Source organism: Eublepharis macularius, chromosome 4 (assembly GCF_028583425.1).
Source record: "Eublepharis macularius isolate TG4126 chromosome 4, MPM_Emac_v1.0, whole genome shotgun sequence".
Lineage (NCBI taxonomy): Eukaryota > Metazoa > Chordata > Lepidosauria > Squamata > Eublepharidae > Eublepharis > Eublepharis macularius.
In genome coordinates this window covers 172998572-173026375 of record NC_072793.1, presented here as the reverse complement: position 1 = coordinate 173026375, position 27804 = coordinate 172998572, and the positions used below count along the sequence as shown (strand labels likewise).

Genomic DNA, 27804 nt, shown 5'->3' with positions numbered 1-27804 from the left:
ACCCTTAAACGTCGCCAGTAGTCAGAGGAGACGTGCCTCTTAAGTCTTGCAAGAGAGATGGCGGTGCGGGCATTGAGATGTTTACATCTGACAAAACCACAAGATGGAATCTCGGTTATGGGGTTGGGGAACCAAACCCCAATTTCTTAAAGCACCCACGTTCAGATGGATGGTTCAATGAATTACTCTTTAGACAAACAACAGAAAGGACTCCACGCAATGCTTCGTCAGCTTGTGGAACTCACTGCCACATGTAGTAGTGAAGACCACTAAGCTCTGAGAGGCTTTGAGAAGGCGTTGGACAAATGCATAGATGATAAGGCCTATGACCAGGACCTCCAGGCTCAGAGGCAGTATACCTCTAAATGCTAGTTGCAGAGGGATTGGTTGGAGGGAACCATTGGTTGAAGCCAAAGGGGCTCTTGAACGCACATAGTCACAGGGCCTTACAAAGAGTCGGACCATTGGCTCACCTAGCTCTCTGCAGACTGGCAGCAGCTCTCTGGGGTTCTCCAGGTGTTTCCTCCCACACCTGCCACCTGAGACCCTTCACCTGGCACAGTCATTTATTGAACATTCACATGCCATGCCAAGCAGGTGCTCTTCCACAGAGCCACTCCCCTCCCATTCCTGTTGAGACAGACAGGACTTCCTGAAATAAACGACAGAAGGCAAAGATCCCGGGAGCTTGACAATAAAAGCAGAGAAGGCAAATAGCAGCTGGGGCAAGGTTGTGTCAGTTTGGGAAGAATGGCACCCAGGGGGAAAAATGAAGTGCTTCCTCTGTTGTGCTCACTCTGAATCAGGGCTTCACACGTGCCTATTATTGGGAGGTGCCCTAAGCTTGAAAGCTAGCTGAGCTAATGCCACTGAAATTTGATGGTGGTAGTGGGAAATGCCATCCAGTTGCAGCCATCTTATGGCAACTCACCAAGGTGAGAGACTAACAAAGGTTGTTTGTCGTTGCCTGTCTCTGTGAAGAGACCCTGGACTTCCTTGGCAGTCTCTCATCCAGGTACTAACTAGGGCTGACCCTGCTTCACTTCTGATGTCTGAAAAGTTCCACCTAGATCGAGCTATGGTGAGATTTGATGGGGGTCTCTACTGTCCAGAGGCTCCAGTGAGAAAGTGACTTCCATACCTAGGAAGAGCTGATGCGGCAAGACAGAGATGTAGGCTGCAGTCCTATGGATGCTTTCTTGGGAGTAAGCCCCATTCAATAACATGGGACTTATTTCTGAGTAGACCTGCTTAGGCTTGCTCCCGTAATCTACAGGGCCACGTGGGGCCTGCATACCCCTCTGCAATATCCTCCCCTGCCCTCTCTTGGTCAGTGTTTCCAGGGGCCCAGAGCAACGAGTCTGAGTAGAGCGTTTCAGGGCAAATCAAGGGTGAAAAAAATTAAGCACCGCCTGGCACGCCTTCTTCAGTCTTCCACTGTGCCCCTATCTGGGGTTGAAAGCAGCTTCCAAACTGGGGCTACCTTTAAAATTTCCCATCTTCAGGCCAGGAAATTCCTGGAGATATGGGGGTGGAGCTTGGAGAGGGTGGAGTTTGGAAAGGGGAGGGACATCAACAAGATATAATGCCCCAGAGTCCACCCTCCAATGGAGCCATTTTTTCCAGGGGAACTGAATGCTATAGACTGGAGATCAATGATAAATCTGGGAGATCTCCAGGCCCCATCTGGATGTTGGCAACTCCAGATACCTATCAGTTTCAGTGACATAGCTTGTCCTTAGGTCTTCACCAGGTGGTTCTGTACCCAGAGGGATTCCCCCTCCCATTTAATCCACTCTGTCTAGTTCTTCAGCCCCTGTTGCTGACTAGTAAGAAGCAGACGTGGTTTGCCATTGCCTTCCTCGGCAGAATCTTCCTTTGTGGTCTCCCTGCTTATCTTCTGTGAGGCGATCAGACCAAACCATACCGTCTTCCCTCCCATTGCTATCATTTAAGTAGACAGCAAAATGGGAGGGAAAGGGAACACATCGGTTTTGGGGTCCCCTAAAAAAAAACTATACTGACCCATTGATTCGACTGAGAAAGAAGCTCTCTAAACAACTATGCCTCCCCCTCCCCACCCACCCACACTGCTGGTGCTGAACTCAACTGCATGCTTCTCAGCCTTACCTGGAAACATGGGGGAGGGAGCCTCCCCTGGCTTGGGGGACTTGCTCAGTTCTGCAAGGGCCCTTCCAACACACCAGGCCCTGTCTCAGGGCAAGCAGCTCTGGCAGAACAGGGCTCAAGCCTGCACCCTTTGAATGCCGGATTGCAACCTTCCCTTGCATCTCCCAGAATGACAACCCACACTACGCTGCACCACAGGGTCACAGCTGTGCATACCTTGCACATGTTTTCCCTATGAGCTGCACACAGACTCAAACTGCACCCCCCCGGCCCCCTTCTTCCATCATATCTTGGCCTTGGGCAGCTGGCTGCTGTTCCATCAGGCTAGCTGCTGACCTTGGGGTGCAATGGTAGCACCTCTGACTCTAGATCAGAAGGCTGTATTACCACATGCACTCCCCTTCGCATGAATCCTTAGACAACTAAGGGAATTAAGGTCAGTATCAGAGGAAACCCTCTTCCCACTTCTATAGCTTGGATAGCTTGGAAAACTTTCACACTTGCCAATTAGGGGGGGGGCAGCACATGAGATTGAGGGATCTTTCATCTGGATAGCAGGCAAGAAAGCTCAAGGTGCCTCTAATAGGCTACTAGTAGCCATGAAAGGACCAGTTATTTTCCAAAGCAAGGTTTAAAATTTATTGAGGGGGTATAGGGGTACAGGAATTGAAAAATAGAAAAGAGTCTAGTAGCACCTTTAAGACTAACCAACTTTACTGTAGCATAAGCTTTTGAGAATCACAGTTCTCTTCGTCAGATGCATCCTGTGGTTGTCGAAAGCTTATGCTGCAGTAAAGTTGGTTAGTCTTAAAGGTGCTACTGGACTCTTTTCTGTTTTGCTACTACAGACTAACACGGCTAACTCCTCTGGATCTAGGAATTGAAAAGGTACCCAAGCATAAGAACGGTGCAATTGTTGTGTTCAGGGGGACATGCATATGGAGAGCTGTATGAGAAGAGAGAAAGTAAGGGGGGAGGAAAAAGCAAGCCTCTGGCAAGGTGGAATTTTGCACCGGAAAAGGACCACAAGGAGAAATGAGGAGGGGAGGATTTAAAGAAGGAGAAAGGAGAGTTTTCAGAGGAAAGGTGTGTTTATCTCTTCTCAGTCCACTGAGCAACATTTGGGGGGGTGAGAGGCATGCTGGGGGTGGGGGGAGGAGAGAAAGCTGGCTGCTCCTTTAAATAGCACTACAGGGCGGAGGGTGTGTTGTTGCCACTGCAAATTCTCCCGTAGGAGCTTCTCGGTGCTTGCCCCAGTTTGTATAGGGCTGGAGTTGCAGTGGTTTGCAGAGAGAGTACATTGTCTGTTTTGATGGGCCAGAGACTGAGAGTAGGGGACTATTAGGCAGAGCTTCCAAAGGTCCCAAGGAAAAAGTTGGCTGGTTCCCAAAGAGAAGAGTGGTGTGGACAGCAGAGGGGATTAGACTGCCTGCCTTTGGCCGGCAGAACAGCTGTAGTTATAGAGCCTGCACAAAAGGGTATCAAAGAAATATTGTAATGGCCAGGAATTCAGGAAGAGTCCAGGATAAGACTGTGTGGCTTTGCTGACTTTGAGTGAGTTAGGAAGGGGAGCTTCTTAGAAAGGTAACAAAAAGTGATTACATCTAGAGAGAGTGGACTAAAGGTCTGGCAGGGTGGAGGCTTCACCCACGCTTTTGGCAGGTTGGTAGGAATCATTCATACAAGATCAGTAAAAGTAATCAAGCCCACCTGACTGCTTGATAGTAAATAGGTTTTGTGCTCAGAAAGACTTGTCCTTGCTGATGAAATTACATTGATAAATCTAAGTGATTTAGCCAAGATGGACTGAGAGCCGGCAGCACACATCTGGGAAGGAGGTCCTGATAACAGCTGTGTGTTTGAATCATGCTAAGGGAAGAGTTCTTGATTTTTCATTTTTCTCTGTCAGGGAAAGCCGACAGCAGCATAATGCAAAGCCTTGAGCCAGGCAGGATTCAAACCTGCCGTCTTCTGATCTAAAGTTAAGTAAAGTACTCTTTATGCTCCTGACACTAGTATTAGAAGCTGCCAGGCCAGCCCTCAGTTCTACAAAAAGAATTTAGGGGCAGACGTGCCAAGAAAAAGGCTTGGGATTCATGGTTGGGCTACGATTTCAGATCCTGAAGGCTATGGACATGTTCCCCTTTCTACCCTGGCATGCTTGGCAGCTCTGTGAGTCACATCTTGTGCTGGCTGAGGAGGGAGCCACCGGTTTGAGCCCCAGTGGGGGTCTCAGGATGCCTTTCATTGGAGCATTGCCTAGCATACCATACGAGTGTGGGTAGGAAGGAAATGCGTGTTTATTGTTAATAGTCAACACATGCATGTTAGTCATCATGGTCTCTATGTCTCACTGTTCAAAGTGCATCAAAAGTGTTATTTCAGCAGTCCCCTTACAACAGCTTGGCAAGGTCTGCCTGTTTCACAGTCCTCATGTTAGGGAGGCTGAGGGAATATCTCCCAACCAGATCTCACAAGAATTCATTCATTCATACCCAGGGATCATTTTGTAGAAAAAGAGCTGCAGGAACTCATTAGCATAACTCATTTGCATATGCCATACCCTTGCCAGCACCAGAAGTGTCATTAGCATAACTGATTTACATATGCCCCACTCTCTGACATCCTCTATCCTGGCTGTTTTGGACCAAACCCTGGCCATTCAGAGCCAAAATTGGGCCCAAAATGGCAAAAGGGGGCTGAAAATAGCCAAAAAGGAGCTCAAAATGTTTAGGATCGGGCTATTGCTGAGTGGGAGGGTGATCCACTACTTGTCAGAGGCCCAATCTTGGCCGTTTCAGGACCAATCCTGGCTGTTTTGGGCCTGATCCTGGCCATTTTGGGCCCAAATTGAGTGAAACAGGCCCCAAATGGCCAAAAATCAGGTGGGCGGGGCCACCTGACATGAGACCTTTTGGAGAACTACTGGAACTGCATTCCTGTGCATTCCCCCTCAAAATGAGCCGTGTTCATACCACAGCAGCCATATTTTATAATCTACAGTTGCCATAACAGACCTTCTCCTTAGTATTTCCTTTTAGTCCCCCTTGCTGAGCAGTTCTTGATCCCTCTTTTCCACACAAAACAGAGCAATTTAAAACAGTTAGAGAACATTTTTGACAGAAATACAGGGCTCAGAAGCAAAATATTACATACAAAGAAAGTGGCAAAGAATAATGGAGGTAAAGCCATGGCCACAAAATAAACACTTTTGGTTGTTAGCAAGAGAAAGACAGATTTTTGGCTTTGTGTGCCATTTCAGGAAAAAAAATGGGATAGACTCAAACAAGCCCTGAGGAGAAGCAATGGGAGGGGCGCTGAGAGGAGAGGGCACGACAGAGAATGTTGGGAGTGGGCAGCTGTTGATTTTGCCCATTGGCAAAGTGGTATCAGCACAAGGTCCTGTTCAGATACGCAAAGCTGCTGTGGCGAAGCCGAGGGGAAGAGGCGGCCCTGCAGATGTGAGGGGCCAAGGCTATGAAGGCCTTTGCAGGCGATGGGCCAGATCTTGAATTGAGCTTGGTAGCCAGTGGAGTAACAGCACAATGGAATTAATATTCATCCTAGCTCCTGATAATAACCCAGCAGTGGTGTTTCGCACTAGCTAGAGGCTCTGAGCTGCCTTTGAGGGGAGACTTACAAAAGTTTAGTCTGAGGTTACCATGGTGTGAATCCAGATGGCCAGTAGGGCCCTGTCAATCGTTCTGCAGAATGTGCAAAAATATTCAGGACAGGAGAGTATTTTTTACAAAAGGAATCCAGTTGTAGACTGGAGTAACTCTGCTTAGAATTTCACTGTTAATGTCTGTGATCAAATTTTAGGCAGTTCCTCCCCTCCCAAAGCGTTTGTTCTTTATTGAACGCATTGCGCTAGTTTCATTGCATTGTTTGGTAATTCTGTAATCCGCCTCGAATCCTCAAGGAGAAAGGCGGGATAGCAATGAAGCGAATAAACAAAGATCCTGGCAAGATGCTTGAATTTCTCCAGCCAGGACTGAATTCAGAGGAAGCCGACAGTGAAGAGACTCAAGATTCCTTTTGTATGTGTAGGTTTGGTTGGGAAGACGGGAGTGAGCCGAGAGACAGGCGATCCTTTCACGCGCAGCGCTCCTATCAGTGCAGGATTCTGCAGCTTTGCCCCTTAAAAATGATCAATGGCCCGAAGGGTTGGGGACTTCATGTGGCTAGAGAGACACTTCAAGTATTCAGTCGAACGTGGCCAAGCACCCCACGGAGATTCGGCTCTCCTTCGCTGCACGCGTGCTTGTGCCACGCATATGGTGGATCCCCCCTCCAATTGGGAACCGGAAGGGAGCGGCTGCCAGGGCATCTCTTGCCTTTCTCTCTCTCTCCACAGGCCCCCTCCCTCCTCTTCCGCCCATTTGGGGACTTGGAAATTGGGGTCTGTGGGTCTGCCTTGTAGAGAAGGGGAGCAGGAAAAGAAGGGGGGGAATCAAATTGCAACATTTGGGAGGTGAGAGGCATGTTGGGGGTGGGGGGAGGAGAGAGAGCTGGCTGCTCCTTTGAATAGCACTAAAGGGGGGGGTGCGTTGCTGCCCCTGCAAATTCTCCCCTACGAGCTTCTCGGTGCTTGTCCCAGTTTGGGGGGTGCGTGTGTGTGTGGAGATTGCAAAAGGGACCTTTTTGCATTTTCTTTTCGGAAAAGGGATTCGAATCCACTGGCATCTTAAGAGACTAGCAAGATTTCCAGGGGACGAGCTGTTCAGAGTCTTCAGTACAAGTAGGAGTAGAGATCTCTGAGCCTGCGTTTCTTAGCCAGAAGGTCGGAGGGCGGTTGCAAGGAAGGGGGCGGAAGAAAGGAGCGCTGTCTCTCTAAAGTGTATGCCCTGAAGCTCTTGCTGGCCTCTCAGGTGTCACTGGACTCCAATCCTGCTGTTCTACCAGCACAGCTATGCACCTGAAACTATTTTCGGAAAGGGGGCTAAAACCTCTTAAGCTCTAAGAGCCCCCCCTCCCAAAAACCCAAGCTGGAGTGGGGGTAACTTTCTGCGTTGGGTGGGGTCCCAATCCCTTGCCTTCTCCTGTAGAGTTCAGCTATTCTTTGCAGAGGTAGCTCGAAGGAGAGTTGCTTTCCTGCCCAGAACCTCAGTGGTTCATGTGCTGCGTGTAGAGAGAGAATAGTTGAAATAGAAACCGGAACCGTGGCTCTTTAGCTGGCCTGGAAGCTTTTTGGGCTATTCTGAAACCCCTTGGTAGGACCATCTAACTATGTAGCTGTTCCCTGACAAGACAGAGATGACTTGTGGAGGGGGAGAGAAAATATTTTCCTAGAAACAAAAATTCCCTTTAAATTCCCTTAAAATGCAAGATCCATCCACCTCCAAACAAATCAGGGACACTTCAGATCTCTTGTAGAATTTCCTTCTTTCTAGCAACCTTGGTAGAGGTTGCACTTTACTTTTTTTCTATTGCTTTCTAAGCATTTTTTAAAGAAATATTTCTTTTTACTTAATTTATATGCTGTTTTTCTTCCTGGTGATGACCTAAAGCGGCCTCCATAATTCTCCTCGCCTCCATTTTATCTTCACAACAATCCTGTAAGGTAGGTCAAGCTGAGTGTGTGTGAGTCTGGCCCCAGGCCCCGCAAGCTTCTGTGTTAGAGCCAAGCTACAAGTGACGTCTTACACAGGTTGGACACTTGTCAGCTTTCCTCAAGTTTTGATGGGAAATGTAGGCATCCTGGTCTTGCAGCTGCAATGGAGAGCCAAGCTGTAAAACCATCAAAACTTGAGGGAAACTGACAAGTGTCCAACCCGTGTAAGGCGTCACTTGTAGCTTGGCTCTTAGAGAGGGGATTTGAATCTGGGTTTCCTAGCTACCCGTCCAACACTAACTGCTACACCACATTGGCTCTCCAGAATCTCCAATATTTCTAACCATCTTTTCTGTTTACGCTTTTCGCAGACCTTATCTTCTGATTCCTGAACTTTGTGGACTCTTTTTCGTATGATCCCCAGCAGGCATCTGTCTTCTAACACTTAATCTCTCCCAAACTTTATTTTAATAGAATAGAAAACTTTTGGGGAAAGTTGCTGGTGGCACAATGCAGTGTGTAATTGATGCCCCACCTCCACTTTCTTGCTGTGAATTCTGTTGTTCTACAAAAGGACTTAAAAGGGTTTGATTTGAGAATTAAAATGTAGCCAGAAAAGTGAGGAATCTCTGGTGGCCGAGGGAGGGCTTTGCAGAAGGGAGAACAGAGCAGGAGTTTGCCCCCCTATGGCTCTAAATACAAATGTGGCTCAGTATGGAACCAAATATGGCTAGGAAATGAACGTATTCGGGTATAGAGGTGGGATGCAGGCAAAGATTTCTATGGGACAAAAGGCCATCTTAGAGATGCTTTACAGAAAGGTACGTAGAGGTGAACATTGCCAGCAATTCAAGCGCAAGCCATGTACAGATCTATGCCAGTGCTTTGAAACAATTGTACATGGTGCTCCTGTGTACAGAGGGACATCTCTTGTGTGTCACTTCCTAATAAAGGACTCTGAACAACCAACCAGTGGGCTGCAGAAAATTGTATTGCTTGTCAATTAACATTTTTAATTATCTGTCATATTCAAGTTGTCTATTTTAGGCTCTTTTAACAATCTTGCCAGATTTTTAAAATTAATGCTGGATTTCTGATCGGCAGTTTCCAAAATTAACAGTCATCCTGCATCTGGGGCTGGTTTTTTCCTTTAATACCCCCACCTGCTTTCACTCAGGTTCTTAGGCCTGCTTCCCCAGCTGAGGTCTTGGTAGCTCCTTAGCCTCCTTCTCTTTTACAACCAGCTGTAGTTAGGCCACGCAGACGGGCCCAGTGGTAGCTGTGGCCTCTGGGCCACAAAGTCCTGTTTCCCTGCCCACTGTACAGACACCAGGCCACTCCCCTTCTCTGGTTCCAGCCAGGTGCTTCCACGCTGATCTCCTTCGGCTTGGTGTTTTTTTATCCGCCTTCTCCTGGACTCTCCAAGTTGCTCCTGCCCTATGGCTACTCCTCAGTAGGTCATTTCTCCCAAGGAGACCTTTGTCCTCCAGTAAGTCTTTGTTCCTGTCTGTTCCAGCCCTGCCCTTACTAGTCTCCAAGTTGCCTCATTCTGCCCCGTTACAGGGCAGCTGGCTTGCTAAGAACAATGACCATGTCCCAGCCCTTCTCTCCCACCCCCTCCCACCTGGTGCAAGTGTCCTGGGGTGTGACATAGTGTTATTCTGCTTTCCTTCATAAGGTGTCTCAAGCAGGATGTAAGGAAATATGGCACAGAAGTAATCCAGATAAATAAATAATATTTCCAGTTAAGCAAATGGTCTTTCTTGTTCTGGCTTTCTGTCGATCTCTTGGAGGTAATTTATCTTTTTAATTGATTCATTTATGCCCTGCCTTCCTCCTGATGTGAAACCAAAGTAACTTATTCTCTTCTCCACTACTCCATTTTATCCTGACAACAACAGCAGACCTGTGAGGTAGGTTAGGCTGAAAGAATGTGGCTGGCTCAGGGTCAGCCAGCCACCTTCCGTGACACAGTGAAGATCTGAACCTTGGCTTCCCAAATCCTAGCCTGATATCCGATCTCTACACCATGCTAGCTGGCTTATAAAAGCTAGCTATATAGAGATCAATTATCCATCTAGATCGTTGGCCACTTCCTAATAATAATAATAATAATAAAGGACTTGCAGCAATCCGTGGTTGGGGTGTGGAAGTGTTTATGGGTAATTAATTAACACTTCAATTATCTGTCACGTTATATTTGTAAATTTTTAAAGGTACTTACTACATGCTTTAAGCTCCTTTTGTGGTCTTACTGGGGATTTTAAATTAATGCTGGGTTTCTGATTTATTTTCAGTGGTTGTGACTTTAGGGGTTCGGTGGTGATATTATATTTTATTTTGTAAGCTGCCTCAAGCAGGCTATATGAAGAGGTGGCATAGAAATAATCCAAATAAATATTATTTCCACTTAGTCAAATGGGCTTTCTTCTACTGGCTCTCTGTTGATCTCTTGCTCTGAATTTGGAGGTGGTTTGGCTCTTTGATTTTTTTTTTATTTATTTACTTCTTTTGTAGCCAGTTTGTTGTAGCGGTTAAGAGTGCAGGACTCTAATCTGGAGAATGGGGTTTGATTCCCCACTCCTCCACTTGAAGCCAACCTTGGGTGACTTTGAGTCAGTCACAGCTTCTCTGAGCTCTCTCAGCCCCACCCACCTGATAGGGTGATTGTTGTTGTGGGGATAATAATAACATACTTTTTAAAACCACTCTGAATGGGTGTTAAGTCATCCTGAAGGGTGGTATATAAATTGAACGTTTATTATTTATTATTACTTCATTTATATCCCCTCTTTCTCTCTAGTGGTGGCCCAAAGCAGCTTATACTGTACTCCTGTCCTTAATTTTATTCTCGCAACAACCCTGTGTGGTAGGTTAGGTCAAGAGTATGTGACTGGCCCAAGGGCAGCCATTATGAGGATTCAAACCTGGATCTCTCAAATCCTACTCTTGCACTCTAACTCCTATACCATGCTGGCTCTCTTTAAAAAGGTTGCCGACATCTGGGAAAGAAAGGGGGGAGGGAGGGATAGAAAGAGCGAGAGAGCGTGAAGGCAGAGAAGGGAAGGTCTGTCTAGACATTTGAGCAAAATGGGAAAAGTGAAGAGTGGGAGAAAATAAACCAAGACCCGTTTGGCTCATCCCATTGGGGGGGGGGGAGTTCTAGCTCAGGCCCTGCTCCTTGATCCAACCTGGAAGACAAATGCAGATTCTGCAAAGAAGTGCTAAATGTCTGTGGAGTTTTAAAATCTTCCCGTTTCCTTTGTTTTCCTTGCCAGGCCCTGGAAGAGCGCTGGATTCCCCATCCAGATTCGTTCGTCTTTGGGGCGGAGTGGAAAGGGCTACTATGGATCCTGCTCAGGTAAGGGGTGAATCATCAGGGAGGTGTACCCGGGACACCTCGAGTTTCTCCTCCTTGTTTACCGGAGCCAAAGGAGCCTCTCCCTTGCCTTTGAAACAAAACAGAAGCCTTGGGGCACCTTGAAGACAAGCAACATTTATTCTGGCATTAGCATTCATGATTCAGAGCTCACTTCATCAGATGCACGGCGTATACATCTGTGGGAAGACATATTTATGCTTCAAGTTATAGGCAACAGAAACTGTTAATTACTTGAAGCTTCTCAGGTATGCTTGAATCCTTTGAAATGTGTTTTGTTCTTTATTTACTTTTTGTACTTTATTTACTAGTTGCTGTTTTACCTGGATCCTTTAAAACATAGCCTCTCTTTGTAACATCTTCCTCCCTTTCTACTTCTACTTTATGGCACTTTTACTGGAAATGTATCTCCCTAATGAATGTACACGCCTATGCACCTAATGAAGTAAGCTCTGACTCACTCACTTCGCTGCAAAAAAATGAGCACAGCTTACTCCTCTGGGATGGTCTCTTTCCTATGTCAGTGATGTCTTTTACGCTGAGGGATCGGGGGAATAGATAGTTTGTCGTTCTGCTGTTCTCTTGCTATTTTCTCTGCTATTGCTATCCTGCACTCAGCTGTCTTATCTATAGGTGTGGGGGTGGGTGGAGCTTGAGGCACCTGGGAGCCAGCTGAATGACCTTGGGGCTTTGGTGCGCTTGCCTCTCTTCCCCCTTCCAGCTTTGCTGTGAGAGAACATGACCAAGTCTTACAGACTTCTGCTCGAAAAAGGGGGAGGAGAGAGGAGGGTATAACTAGCCCACTGGCCCTTGCCCTGGTATTCCTCGTAATTGCTTTGTACTGTCCTCTACTGGTGGAAATCTCTTAATAAAGACCTTTAACTCCTCTAGCCTAGTCTAAGAGAATCTCCTGGCAGAACATGACAGTCTTCTGGCATAACCAATAATCAAGAGCTGTCAATCAATTGGTTAGCTATATAGACGATAGACTGCCTATTATTTGAACGTTGTTTTTTCCCCTTAATACTTCATGAAATCCAGAATGTCCTTGTCAAAGTGACATTGGGTGGGGTGTATGTGACTGCACTGGCTGGAGAAACAGGCCAGGACCCCTTGTTTCTCAGTTCTTTCTTAATGGCATCTCTTAGAGTCCTGTAACTCACTGCTACCTTCTCTCCCTTCCTAATTCACCCACAGGGCCCAGTAGCGCCTACAGATCAGTTGCTTGACTTCAGAGAGAAAGTGCAGGCATGCAAAGCCCTATCACAGGTTGAAGGTGGCCAGCTGGGCAGGATTTTATATAGAGCCTAGAGGCTTACAGAGCTTTGTTAAATTAGAGATGGAGGTGGAAGAAATGGATAGAGCTTTTTCTTGCTCTCCCTTTATACCAGTTTAATTTAGTTTAGTTGATTACAGTTCTATCCCGACTGTTTCCTAGGCACCTTCTGAGAACTGAATCTTGGGAGAGCAGAAAAAGACCGTGTGGAGACTGTGGTAATCCTGATTCTCAGACATCTGTATCCTGAGGGACCTGCTTATAGCATTCAGTCTGTGGCAGAGAAGCCACGGACATGACAGTGGAATCAGCTCCCTAGGGATGTGGTGGGCAGCCTTCAAGGAGTGGTTGGATGAATATGTGTTATGGATGCTTTATCCTGTTTCTGCATTGGGCAGGGGGTTGGACTAGACGGTCTGTAAGACCCCTTCTAACTCTATGACCTTTGGCAATGTTGAACTGCCCAGCAGGAGCATTATCTACATCAGCAGACAGTACTCAGTTGCCTAGTCTCCAGTCCGTGTCCCTTTCCAAGGTATTTCTTTGAGCTATTTCTTATGTTGCAGCAATAGAAAGCCCTCTTGGGTAATTCAGTCTTGCCTAGCTTGTGGAAAGGAGTGCAGGATCTTTCCTGACCTCTAGGTGACATTATATCCTGCCTTGAGCCACGCTGAGTGAAAGGCAGGTTAAAAATTCCTTAAATAAATGTACGTTGGTCTCCAAGAGCACCCAGCTGAGTGGAGAGACTGAGCTCTCTCCACTGAATGTCTGCCTGCCAACTTATTGCAGGCCCCTTCGCAGCCTGAATATTGTCCGTGGCTTCTCTGCCACAGTCTGAACGCTATAAGCAGGTCCCTAATTGCCTCAGGATTGAAGGAAGAAACTTTTCCTCAGCAAGAATATTATTCTCTGCACCATCACAGGTTTTTGGGCCTAGGATCCCATTTTTGAAAAGTTTCTTTCCCTGGATGGGGGACTCTACAGATACTCAATAGCTGTAAACTCAGAATGGGCACAATTTTTCTTTTTCTTTTTTTTTTTAAAAAGGCGGGAAACATTCATGATACAGATGTCTGAGAATCAGGATTACCACAGTCTCCATACGGTCTTTTTCTGCTCTCCCAAGATTCAGTTCTCAGAAGGTGCCTAGGAAACAGTCATTTTTGTGATTAATGCAATATTCTTTGAGATTTATTTTATAAGCTACCGCTTTAAATGTTTGACAAGTTCCTTCACAGTATCTGGGGCCCGGTCAGGCTGCTCGGACGCTTCCTCTCTCAGACGTGCAGAGAGGAGCGTCCGACATGGCCGAGAAAACGAAACCGAATCGCCAGAAAATATTGTTAACCCCCCCCTTTTTTTTTTTGCTTTTCAGGTAGCGAGCAGGAGTCTGTGTGTTGAGAGTGCAATTATTTGTGATGAGAAATAATGTGGGTTTTTAATTCCCTAGAGGCTGGCGATCTTTGAAGAGGCAGCTGAGCATTTTGCCAACAGACGGCCGGTTCTGCCAGATTTTAGCCGAAACACTCTTTGCAGGAATGCAGTGGGAAACGCTGGGAACACGTCCTCTCTTGGTAAGGATCCACTTGCTCCTGATCAAAATTTGTCAGAGGGTTTTAATTGCTGGTGTTGATGATTAGCGTTGGGGTTCTAATGTGAGCCGGTGCCCCGTACTGGCCTGCAGTGCCTCCATCTCGCCGATTGGACCCTGGTTTGACTTTGTGTAAGACATATTATTTGGAAAGCATGAAGCTTGCAAAGTCAGTCGCTTCTCATGTTTCAAGTCATAGTTGATGACCGTTGCTATAACTGCTCTGCAATAATTGACTTATTAAAGGTCTTCCCACTTGAGGAGGTCAACAATAAGAACAAACCTTACACAGAAATCTGAACCTGAAATTCAAAAATGGTGTCATATCAACCATTCACGAATGATATTTTTTTTAAAAAACCCTACCAACGTTACTTTCCTTCCAAACTGAACCACCAGTGTTAAAACCTCAGCTAAATGCTGTTCTGAATAAAACCGCCTTATATAAACTGTGGAGGAAAGATAAGGATTATACTTATACTGGTAACTTGTGTTGGAGTGTCAGTGCCACCACCAAAAAAGCAAAAACCAGCCTACTAGGAGACCACTAGGAAAAAAATTGAACCGCTGAGTGGAACACGTCAGCATTCTCCTCAGTTCAGTTTTCCAGCTGACGAATCTATGGGGAGGGGCAGTGGCTCTGTGGGAGAGCACAGGGCCAGGCCTTGCAGTGGAAGGGTTTTGAGTTTCCTTTCTGGCATTCCTTGCCCCACTGGGGTTCTTGGTCAAGCTGTTAATAGCCCAGTTTCTCTGGAAGATAGATCATTCACCAACGCCGGTGCGGTTTTGCCCTGGAGCTTGACCCAATAGCTGGAATGGAAGGTTTTCTACTTCAAGAGAGCAGCAGAAGTAGTGTTAAGGGATTGTTTTGTTGCTGGATCAACCCAGTGGTCTATCTAGCCCAGCATTGGGTCTCACACAGTGACCCATCAGTTACTCTAGAGGGTCAACAATAGCGCATAGGGGTCAAGACCTTCCCCTGAAGTTGCCTCCTCACACTTACATTGGAGGAAGCCTCCTTAGATTGGAAGAAGGTTTCACACTTGAGCCAAAAGGAAAGGTGGGGTATAAATCAATCAATCAAATCAATAAACTTTTTTCAGTGGTGTGGTAGGATGAGGGGTAGAATCCACTCCAGCATCATGTTAATTCAGCATCTTGAGCTGGGCCTGGAAGAAGGCACGTTGTGTGGCAACGGCTGGTTCAATCTACTCCCACCTCACCCACTGGCACACAGACACAGGAGGCTGCTGGGATTTCAAAGCTATCCATGCTTGTGGCCATCACTACATCACAAATGCTGACACACTCAAATTCAAGATTCAAATCCAGTAGTGCCTTAAAGAATAACAAGATTTTGCAGGTTATAAGCGTTCGAGAATCAAACTCCCTTCATCAGATACAAGCAGAAATGGAGATCCCTGAGCACTTATATCCCAATCAGAACTTGGGAGGGATGTTACAATGAAGTGAGCCAGGATGCAAAAGTACAATACAAAATATAATCAGCTTGATCAGAGCAGGGAGGAAATGCAGAAAGGGAAGAATCCCATGTCTGTATCCCGCTCTGGGTGTCCATTATCCTAAATTTATGAACAAATTCCTCAATCTTACATTGTAATCTGCCCTTAAAGTTTCTCTGTTTCAGGACAGCCACTTTAAAGCCAGTAGCAGAATGTCCTGGTTCAGTCTCAGTTGTTGGATGAAAGTAAATGGAAGTGGTTGATGAGCACAGTGCATAAACCAGCAAGTAACCCATATTTATTTATATATTGTTTGCCTGTCTCACTGAGAGTCAAGGCGGATTGCACAGTGCAAGTCAGTGTAGTCAATAAAATTAAATAAATAAGTAGTAAATAAGCAATGGAATAATGCTAGGATTACAGAAATCTGAAACACAGCATAAATTGTTAGAAATGATATGTTGCAGAATGCAGCAAATAGTATTACTTAAGTATAAAAAACAAAACCGTGGGAGCAGGATTACACATAAACAGAGCAAGATAACATGTACAGCAACCAGGTAATGTGATATTTTGCAATCCCATCGCCTTTATTACTTTGACTCATGAAAGTTTATATCTAGGAAATTTTATTGGTTTCTAAGGTGCTACTGGAATCTAATTTTGTCTGTGCAGATGAAGGTTATTCTCTACAACTTTCAAAGCTGTCTCTGTCCTATGAAAAGGTAGGAAACGAAACAGAGAGAATGGAGCCACATTCCACAAGAGTTAGCTCAGTTTGATCAGAGGCTCCATTTCCTCTTCCAATAGCATTCTTAATCATGTTTTTCCTCTGTTTATTGTAGCTGACAGACAAGACAGTGAAGACTGCGGAGCACTGCCTGAGGCTTCATTGGAAGTGATCAAGATGGAAGGAGGAGAACCTGGGAATCCAGAGGAATTAAGGGACCAGGAGAAAAGCCAGGCCCAAAATTGGGATATTGTTGACTGCGATAATGATGCCCAGGCAGATCGGATATCAGTCCGACAGGACAATTGCAAAGAAACAAGAATTGAGTGCCTGGTGTGTGGGAAGACATTCAGTTCTAAATCAAACCTTAATATGCATTTCAAAATCCACACTGCAGAGAAACCATATAAATGCTTGGAATGTGGAAAAAGCTTCAGTGACAGCCGAAGCCTCACTTTGCATCAAAGAATCCACACAGGAGAGAAACCCTATAAATGCTTGGAGTGTGGAAAGAGCTTCAGCCGGAGCACAACTCTTTCTACACATCAAAGAATTCACAGAGGGGAGAAACCCTATAAATGCCTGGAGTGTGGAAAGAGCTTCAGTGATAGCACCAGCCTTAGTTCCCATCAAAGAATCCACACAGGTGAGAAACCTTTTCACTGCTTAGTGTGTGGAAAGAGTTTTCCTTACAGTGCAAGTCTTACTACACATCAAAGAATCCATACAGGAGAGAAACCATATAAATGCCAAGAGTGTGGAAAAGGCTTCAGTGATAGCACAAGCCTCAGTAGACATCAAAGAATCCACACAGGAGAGAAACCATATAAATGCCTGGAATGTGGAAAAAGCTTCAGTGATAGTACAAATCTTCATTCACATCAGAGAACTCACACAGGGGAGAAACCATATAAATGTCTTGAGTGTGGGAAGAGCTTTGCTTACAGTGCAACTCTTAGCAGACATCAAAGAATCCACACAGGAGAGAAACCATATAAATGCTTGGAGTGTGGGACAAGCTGCCGTGATAATGCAAGCCTTCGTTCACACCAACGGATACACACAGGTGAAAAACCATATAAATGCCTGGAGTGTGGAAAATGTTTTAGTCGGAGTGAACATCTTACTTCACATCAGAGAGTGCATACAGGGGAGAAACCATACAAATGTCAAGAATGTGGAATGAGCTTCAGTCACAGTTCAGCTCTCACTTCTCATCAGAGAAATCACTCTGGGGACAAGCCATATAAATGCCAAGAGTGTGGGAAGAGCTTTAGTCACAGCTCAGTCCTTACTTCGCATCAGAGAAGCCACTCTGGGGACAAGCCATACAAATGCCTGGAATGTGGCGAGAGCTTCAGCCACAGAACGTACCTTAGTTCACATGAAAGAATTCACAAGCCAGAGAAACCATTTAAATGCTTGGAATGTGGAATGAGCTTTAGTCAGAGCCCAAGCTTTATTAGACATAAGAGGATCCACACAGGGGAGAAACCCTATAAATGTCTAGAGTGTGGGAAGAGCTTCAGTGTGAGCTCCAGCCTGACTTCACATCGAAGAATGCACACTGGGGAGAAACCATTTAAATGCTTGGAGTGTGGAATGAGCTTCAGTCAGAACTCAAACCTCAATTTACATCAGAGAATCCACTCAGGGGACAAGCCATACAAATGCATTCAGTGCGGGAAAAGCTTCAGCAATAGTACACGCCTTAATTCTCATGAAAGGATCCACACAGGGGAGAAACCTTTTAAATGCTTGGAATGTGGAAAGCGCTTCAGGTGGAGCAAAGTTCTTACTAGGCATCAAAGAATCCACACTGGAGAAAGACCCTTTAAATGCCTGGAGTGTGGAAAGAGCTTTGGAAGGAGCACAGACCTTTCATCACATCAGAGATTCCATACAGGAGAGAAACCATATAAATGCCTGAAGTGTGGAAAGAGTTTCATGTGGAGCTCCCATTTTACTGCCCACCGCAGAATGCATGCAGAGGAGACGCAATAAAATACTTGTTGTGATGGATGTTTTCATAATACATCTGTTGCATGAATCAGTCAGCACTCAGCCCTTATTAAAATACTAGGGAACCCACTAGTAGAGAATCTGTAACATACTCCATCTGTGCTGTGAAGCCTTTGTGATATATCTGGCATCAGGGTTTTTTATTATTTGTAAGCCAGCCATAAGGGTGAAACACCATGTCTAAAGACTAAAATAAGAGGTTTCTGCTGTCACTGAAATCAATGAAAATCCAAAAACCAGTTGCCCTATTTATCTTTTTTCTCAGAAACACACTCCGTTTAGAATGTGAAAACAAGTATAATTGGTTGTGCTGGTGGGGAAATAATTCATTCTGCTTGACAATCCCTGCAGCTATGCTTTGTCAGGATAAGGTGGAGGAGATCCGTAAAAATATATAAATAAATCTCAAGAATGATAAGCACGTGGTCATGACACTTGAACTATGGGTGGATTGGCAAAATCTGGTTCATGATGCTCATGGAAAGGTATTGGCTTATGAGAAATACTGGGATGGAAATAGAACTTTACCAGACAAATTTAGAAAGGCACAGTATCCTTTTATTATATACTGGAATAAAACCAAACAGGAGGAAATCTTGAATTATATTTGAAGGACGTGGCTTTGTTAAGAGATTGAATATAGGAAACTGTGAGGTATATAATAATGCTGAAAGAAAGGGTTGGTAAGATACCACAAAGCATTGATTATCTTGGGATACAGCAGTGTGGTGATGTTAGAATATATCTGTATATACAATGCTATGTTTATACACCGGCTCACTGAACTAAGTGAATTGTTATTTAAGGCTCAGTTATCTCACTGTTTGCTATGACATATAGTACATGATAAGAAATCAGGAAAAGAAAAGAATGATAGACACAAGTACCAATTACAGCACACATAATTTAAAACAATTTTTTTAGACGTTGCTGAGTAATGTAAGAACTGTAGTTAATATCTTGACATCCTAAAAGCTAGAAAATGGTATATGTTGAATAAACCAATGTCAGTTTCTTCACAGGTTCATTTTGAACAAAAAAGTGGTACCAATATTTGTCCATTCCAATGGCCTGAGATGGGTTTCTCTCCAAGTTTAAGTAAACCTTTCTCATGGAATACATGAGAATACAAGTATCATTGTTATGAACGAGATGATAAGATTAGTCTGAAAGATGTACTATAAAAATAGGAGCAGATGCCTTGCAAATATGAAATTGAAGCCGTTGTCAAACTTGCTTTCCTTTTATTCAACCAGTGTTTTGTTCCAGACAAGGGTCTGCGGCAGCATATTATAAAATGCACACATGTTCTTAAACTAAAGGTACAGGCTAGTCTCACATACACCTGGGTTAAGATGTGGGATATAGCTAATCTGTCGAATAGCATTGCCAGAAAGTTCTTGGCACACCTGAGGTTAAAAAAACAACGTGAGCTGGACATGGTTTTTATCTCATGTGAGCGGTAGCAAACCGAAACTTCTTAAAAATCTGTTTTCTATCTCATCTCAAAACATTTTTTTAATAATTTATAGTATGCCTTTTGCACTGAAATCCAAGGCGGATTACACAGTGGAAGTGAAAATACAATATACTCAACAGCTAGGACATTCGCTGAGCAAAGTACAGAGAGGCTTGCCTTGCCTCGACCTGGTGGAATTCCCTGTCTGGAAAGCTGAGACCAGCAGGGTTTGCGATCTTTCTGCCAGGCCTGTAAGATAGAGATGTTCTGCCAGGCTTAAGGTAACCCCGTGGCTCTGCTGTTCACCTGGTAGTTGGCTGCTCTACCCCACGGGTTCTGTTCACATCTAACAGGTTGTGCTGCAATGTATGCACTGCTGTTTTAACAGATGGTTTTAATTAACTGTATTGTTGATTTTATTCTATTTTAAGCTACCGTGTTTTTATCTATGCTCTTTGTTATTATTTTACCATGTTTTACTTTATGCTCCTTGCAGCTATCTGCTCTGAAACCGCTCTCAGGAACAGCAGGCCATAAATTCAGTTGAATAATAAAATAATAAATTATACAATAAAGAACAACAGAACAGTCAGGGAGAGATACAATAGGGATATTAAAAAAAAGAAGTAGAATATTTTTAAAAAGCATAAAGTCAAGCACAGAAATGAAGTATTTCTGAAACAAAGCATAACTAATTTACATGGCATGTTTAGCTACATGGAAAGCTTCCTAGCAGGTGCATGTGTACATCACCAGACAGTACCCAGCAGAGCAGCCTATAGTCCCTGTCCCTACCAATGCATCTGTCCAGGGCTGGCCTGCCCATTGAAGCCAGCCTGGCAACTGTTTCAGGGCACTATACCACCGGAGGGGCACCAGCCCGAGGGCAGGGGCGTGTGCCAGGGAGCTGCCGCCACCACCGTTGGCCTGGAGTGTGTGCTGTCAGCTGAGCGGGCAGCCTCCCGCAGTTGCTTTGCGGGACAGGTGCAGCTGGTGGCCAGCTGTGCCTGGCGCACAGAGCAACTGAACGGGAGGGTTGGAAGGCCCCCTGTACGTGCACCAGCCCCGCGTGTTGATGTCACATGCAGTGATGTCATCACACAGCCTGGTACACATATGCACACACAGAGGCAGCTATTAAGCTGCCTCAGGTGCCGGCGATGCTGGAGCTGGCCCTGAGTACATCTTATGACACAGTCCTATAGTTTAAGAGATGTGTGTTTTAGACATTTTATTATTCTTGAGATATTTTATATTTATATGTTTTTTCCAGATGTCACCACCACTTGGGCACCTGGGACGAAGCGTAGGAGAAATGCTTAGAGATTGTCAAGTTGAATACATTGTTTTTCCCCACTGAACTTTTTTTGTGTGTGGGGGGCTTTTTTTATTCTTATTGATCCAGACCTCTTTTTTCACTCCTGTCTTTGGAATGTTATGTGCAGAATTATCTCCTTGCTTTGGTCTTTAATATTAGGTCTTTCTCCAGAATCTACCTTCGTTTGCTTCCACTGTGTAGAATAAACTCCTAACGTTCCCTTCCTGGCTTCTGGGATGATCCCAAAGTATCTTTGAGCAAGTCTCCATTGGAATACTCCATGTGTCCATCCTTTGAAATCTGCCTCTTGTTTTGAAAGCAAAACAGAGAATACAATTACATGGCACAGTTATTCCAAGTCATCTGGAACTAAGGAATGGCGAGAGCAGGGCTTTTTTCCAGCAGGAATGCGGTGGAATGGAGTTCCGGAACCTCTTGAAAATGGTCACATGGCTGGAGGCCCTGCCCCCGATTGCGAGACAGAGGGGAGTTTGGATTGCCCTCTGCACCACCGAGTGGCACGGAGGGCAATCTAAACTCCCCTCTGTCTGGAGATTGGGGTGGGGCCACCAGCCATGTGACCATTTTCTCCGAGGGCAACCCACTGAGTTCCACCACCTCTTTTCCCAGAAAAAAAGCCCTGGGCGAGAGAGAAAAAGAAACCTGAATAGTAGTAGTTGTTGTAGTAGTAATAACAACCTTGTGCTCTTCTGGACAGATTAGTGCCACACAAAGCCAGTGGTGTTGTTATCCCCTCAATATAGCTGGGTCTGAGAAGAGTAGCTTACCCAAGGCCATCTGCAGAGTTCATGGCAGTAGTGATAGTTGAACCAGCAGAATGCTGGCTCAGAGCCCAGCCACTTAACTACTATGCTACAGCAGCTCAGCGTTGGAGAATCTGGTGTCATAACTCATGAAGGAAAAGACTGTCAGAGAAGGGAAGAACGTGAAGTACAAGTTGAAGAAGAAAGGGTTTGGTTAAAAGGGGTGGTTTTGTAGATAATGCAGCCCCAGAAACAAATGGGAAGAGACTGTGAAGTAAAGGGGAAGAATAAGAAATGGTGCAAGTTATGAGAAAGACGACAAGCCAGAGAGAGAGGGTTTGAGGAAATAACTTTTTGGGTTTGCAGGATTCATTTTGAAGCGAGGGAAAGGAGTGGATTATCTCCATTTATCAATATGGCCCCAGAATAAGGCTCCATACGTAGTTGATTAGAGCCGTCGGACTCAATCTGCTTAAACGCAAAACAGAAGAGAAGGCGTTGGAGCTTTCTTGCTTTCGTCATAAAAAAATTCAGACTCCATGTGCCATCAGATTGTAAAAAAAAAAAAAGTATACATGATCTCAGTGTTTTTAGCAAATAATCAAAGATTGCCAGTTCTTATTAAAACAGTGGTATTTGTCTGTTTTCCTTGGGTCTTGTAGAATGTCCATTGAGCTGAAACACTGTAATGAGATGTTTCTTTTCCCCGTTCTTCTGTAGTCAGAATTTCTTTGGACCGGCAAGTGTTTTGCATAATTAAGCCTTGCTGATGCAATCCTATAAAGTGATAATTCGTGGGAGAAGCTAATTAAGTTATGCAATCCCGAGTGGAAGTCAGTGGATCTTAGAAGGCGGCAGCTGTGTTTAGGACTATGCTATAAATATCTTTGTTAGCCTATAAATTGTATACCCAATCTTAGACTGACATTACTTTCCAAACAGCATGTAAAAAGTTCTTAATTCTTTCTTGTTTCTCTGGTGTGTGGGATCATAAGTACCTATGACTTGAGACAACCCAGGAGGTTTTGCAGGCCTCTTACAGTTTTCCTTTAGCTCAGAGAGGAGAGAGAAATTGTAGTCGTATTTCCAGATGTTTTCTAAGGTCTCAAACTGTTTTGTACTCTCCCCTTTTTGTGTCCATTTTACCCTAAAATTTTGCTTGCTCCGTGTTCTAATAAACATTTCCAATTTTTGCAACGAAACATGTCTTCCCTGCTCTAATCAAGCAGATTACATTTTGCACTGTACCTTTTCACCTTGTTTCCTTTCTTTGCCATACCCCCTTCCACCTTCTGACTGGGATAATTCCCCTCTGACCCATCAGTTATTTATTTAGAGAATTACCACCTTACCAGAGCACTAAATACTATGCAATAAAATCTTTAAAAATATATTAAATATACTAGAGGTGTGCTTGCTCTTTCTGTGCTTGATATTTGATGGTAGTTTGAAAACTGCCAAGGGATATCTCTGAGAATTACAACTGATCTCGAGACTAGATAGTAGACTTGGATATAAGGGCTTAGATATCGCCATTACTATTTACTTCCAATAACAGGAACTTTGATTCTGAAAGGACATACCCTGGAAATCTTGTTGGTCTTTCGGGTCTTGAATCTTGCTTTTTGCCAACCTACCTGAGCCTAAACAGTTCCTTTGGTCTGCTGCCTTTGTTTACACTCAGTGGTGGGCAGTAGACACAGCAACCAACTGGAATGAGATCACAAGGGGGGAAGTTCTCTTCCAGTCATCCAACACGTTCACCCCAATTGATGGCTAGCCCACCATGCTCTGAAATGGTACTTTATTACCACCCCCAAAGCATTGGTTACAGAATCCGTGCTGCTCCGATTTACCTTGGATTGCCCCATATATTTGCACACTAGATTTCAGTCTCACACTAGATTCTCGTGCATATGTTAGAAATCTCATACAGCTTGCAGTTCTGGAACTTTTAAGAGGATCTTTAGTGGGATTAGCCATACCAGGTGCTGGCATACGATTAAACAGGAGCAAATGGTCACATATTAGTTTATCATTTCCATATCTTTACCACCACAGAGTGCACCAATAGGAACTTCTGTACCAAAAGGTCATTGCATTGTCTAATAATTCTTTAATACACCTCAAGTCTGCAAGAAGAAAAGTGAACTGTCAGTTCGTTTCAAGGTTTGGGCTACCACATACAAGGCCCTTCATGGCCTCGGTCCATCGTACCTGCAGGGCCGCCTCCCCCTTTGCTCTGCCACGGCAGCTTTGCTCATCTGAACAGGGCCTTCTGCAGACACCACCCTCCAAATGGGCAAAAGTAACAGCTGCCTGTACACATGCCTTCTCTGTAGTGGCCCCCACCTTTAGGAATGGCCATCAGGAAAGTTTCCACTCTCCTGGCTTTCTGTGAACTATGCAAAACTGAATTTTTCAGGCAGGCTTTTTCACTCAGGCTACAGGCTGTAAGAAATGGCTCTGACAGATGTCTCAGTAAAAGGACTAGGGATGTAGACTATACTACTGGGCATTATCTGTTGGTATAGAAATGTCCTCCTATTGGGAATTTCCATGGTGTGTGTGTGTATGCATATGTTTATGTGTGTGTGTATGTGGAGAGGGAGAGAGAGAGAGAGAGAGAGAGATCTATGCTTGTTCTCAAATTTCTACCAATTCATACCGTTACTGTATTGTTTGCTGAATGGCCTGGCTGTTGATTGTATTAACTTACACTTGTGAGTCCTAGTGAAAAGGGCAGTGGAAGCAGGATAAGGCATGAAGCAATCGTAATATACACCAGAGGTCTCCAATGTGGTCACCACTGAGCCTGCCCACACTTTTCCTGGTGCCCGCCAAGTGTTTTTAGAAACTGTGCATGGCCAGGTGTGGCTTTTGCCAAGCATGGCTTCTGATTGACTACTGGAGATTTGATCAGCTGTGCAAATTTTTTAAAACATGACTTTGGCAGAAGCTGCTTCCACAGCACAGATCTTCACTGTGTGACTGAAGGTAAGCTGGAGCAGCCATTTTGTAGCTGGCTCTGCCTTAGCGTTGCCATGTACCTCTATTCTTTTGCCAGGAGGTTTGGGATCTGGTGTTTACCTGCTGCCTTTCTAGTTCAAACCAGTCAACACTCTGGCATTGATGTGATGATGTCACTTCCATAAGTGACATCACCATGCTGGCTGTGTGGTGACATCACGCAAGTGATGTCATCGTGCCAGCTGCACAACCGCTCCTGTGCTCTGTGCAGAGGCAATTCAGCTGGTTTGGAGCCTAAATCAGCCCTAAAATAAGCATGGAAATGTGCCTGGGGGGTGGCCTGACAACACCGTGCCAGTAGGGAGCGTGCTCATGCTCCTGAGGTGCCTACCAGTGGGGGGCAAGCTTTGGGAGCTTGCCCCCTCTCACCGATTGCTGGGCAATCGACAGATGAGAGACTAAATGCCTGCAAATTTGCCCACCACTGGCAGGCTCCTGAGAACCCTATTTTGCCTCCTATGGCAGCCATTTTGTTGCTGCGTTCACCACACCATATCAGAGCTCCAAATGTGCCCACAGCCTAAACATTTTTGGAGTCTCCAGTATACACAATGGGATAGTTCATAAACTTGTTGCCTTTCTTGTTGCCTTTATTAAAGCACCATCCTGAACCGGTGTGTTATAATATCCTATTGTATAAAAGGCAAAGTGTGTTTCTGACAACTCACTTCCTACCCTGGTGCACCTCCAGAGGGCACTGCCACAGAGGAAAGCCCAGGCCAGGATCAGGAGGGGAGCAAGTGGCAATGCCCATCCCCCTCCTTCACCCAGCTGGGATCAGGAGCAGAACTACAAACCAAAGAGCGGAAAACCGTCCGGGAATTACTCAATTACACACAGTCAATAATTAAAGAGCAACACTCTCTTTTAATGAAGCACAAATACAATAATCCAATAACAAGACAAATTCATACATACTTGTGCTCAAATTTATACAGCAATAGCTTCTAATGACCGTGATACATCAAGAGCAAAACATCCTCTGGCATGAGCCTCACACAGAGAGACTCCGGGACCCACTCCAGGTAAGAAGGTCAATGGCTATACAGCAATTACAATTTTTCTTGCTTATTATTCCAATAACAGTTTTTTCTTTTTCCAGGTACTAGAAGAGGAGCAGAGCAGGTGGCAATTTCTCCCCACTTCACTCGGCCGAGATCAGGAGCGGAGCAGGCAGCAATGCCCCCTCTTCCCCAGACGGGGATCAAGAGTGGAACAGGCAGCAATGCCCGCCTGCCTGCTCTCACCTTCCTAGAGCCCATTGTATTTTTTCCCCACAATGGGTTTTGTTGCTAGTTGGATATAATGGGAGCTAGGAATGCCAAAGACTCTACTGAAAGACATTGAAGTACAGAAAAGATGCCATGAAAATGCAGGAGATTGTGCGATACCTGCTCTGAGCCTGGGATGACTACCACCAGAGTGGAATGACAGCCCCTGGCGTGTATGTGGAAAAGAGAGAGAAAGCAGAACAAGTATGACGTTTAAGTACAGGATTAAAGTCACTGTGCAAAAATGTTTTCATGTTATATTTGGTGGGTTCATGAGAAGGAAGGTTCTGTCATGAACAGGGCGTGTTTGTGCAAAATGCTAGCAGAGAGATTGCAACTGAGGCTGGAGACTGGTAAACTATAGTAGTTACTATAGTAGTTACTACAGTAGTTACTATGGACAAAATTGGCAAAATGTGCATATGGTATGACAAAACAGTTTTAACATGTGACCAATGTCTCCTTGTCCAGTGGCAAACACTTGGGGAGATGTAAGTGTGCACCTAAGAAACCCTATGTGTCTATTTTCTTTCCTGTATCATATCATCTAATTCCTAGCAAGAGGTACTCCTCAGCAATCTGTTTGGTCCGTTATCTTTTCATTTCAACATAATTATAAGCGTCTAACTCAAAAGAAAATAATGTCGTCCATTAACGCTACATAGAAAATTAAAGGACAGCAATGACATGAGTCCATCAAAATATCTGACCCAAAGATTAAAAGGTCACAAGGAAGGCACCCCTTCTAGAATGAAGCTCCCAATCAATTCAGTTTCCCAACTTTATAGGTTTTTAAATCACCTTCCAACTACAGCTAGCTGTCCCACTTAATAAGGGTGCACATTTTTGACTAATTGTCTTATAACTTGAAGCACCATACATATTATTTATTCTTGAATATATTCTTAAAATATGTAAAAACTATTTGTTCATTATTGCCAGATTTAAAAGTAGTAATTCAAAGTTTCTTTTACACATGTTGGCCCCAGCCAGTACACCCCATCTTTGACCTCTCTTCACATTTTTTTTATTTAAAAGAAAAATAGTCAGTGAACAGTAATAATAAACCATGCACAAATTAACATAAGAACTATAAACAAGAGAATAAACAGTGCATAAAATAGTATAAACAAAACAAGCAACAGTTAGATTTTAAAAAGCATAACATGACTACAGACTATTTCTTCTCTCCATCGCATTACATATACTCAGCATTTTATAGTCAACATTTGAAAATTTTAACTTTGCAGTTGATCTTCTTCAACAATAAGCACCTTACTGTATAATTGAGTAAGCATGTTTCAGACGACTCGCTTTATACCCTGGTGCACCACCAGAGGGCACTGCTGTAGAGGAAAGCCCAGGCAACTCACCATATCGCTCCAGAAAATATGCCGTGGTGGGAAACCCAAGCCAGGAACAGGAGCATAGCAGGTGGCAATGCCCACCCCCACCTTAATCCAGCTGATATTAGGAGCAGAGCAGGTGGCAATGCCTGCCTCCATTTCACCCAGCTGTAATCAGGTACAGAGCAGAAGGCAATGCCCATTTCCACCCAGCAGGGATCAGGAGTGGAGCAGGTGGCAATGCTTGCCCTCCCCTTTACCTGCCCTGTATCTGGCGTGCAGCAGGTAGCAAAGCCAACCACCCCTTCACATTGCTGAGATCAGGTGTGGAGAAGGTGGCAATGTCCATCCCTTTCATTCACCGGCCAGGACCAGTGATGGAGGAGGGAATCCCTCCCTGCCTGCTCTCCCCTTTCTAGAGCCCAGAATTTCCCCACCTGGAGCTGGCCACCTTACATCCCAACTTCAAGG

The 27804-nt window shown here is 44.8% G+C and overlaps 1 protein-coding gene across 2 annotated transcripts; it reads left to right on the top strand.

Moving 5' to 3' along the window:
- The first annotated feature begins 6522 nt into the window (after positions 1–6522).
- Positions 6523–19609, top strand: LOC129327066 (zinc finger protein 883-like). Of its 2 annotated transcripts, none has more exons than XM_054975489.1 (5): positions 6523–6604; positions 7641–7693; positions 10963–11045; positions 13790–13913; positions 16239–19609. In XM_054975489.1, the coding sequence occupies exons 3-5, from the start codon at positions 11031–11033 to the stop codon at positions 18125–18127; spliced, it is 2028 nt and encodes a 675-aa protein (XP_054831464.1). In that variant the 5' UTR covers positions 6523–6604; positions 7641–7693; positions 10963–11030; the 3' UTR covers positions 18128–19609. The 2 variants fall into 2 exon arrangements, with proteins under 2 accessions (XP_054831464.1, XP_054831463.1); XM_054975488.1 differs by lacking the exon at positions 6523–6604 and adding an exon at positions 6829–6913.
- The last annotated feature ends 8195 nt before the right edge of the window (positions 19610–27804 follow it).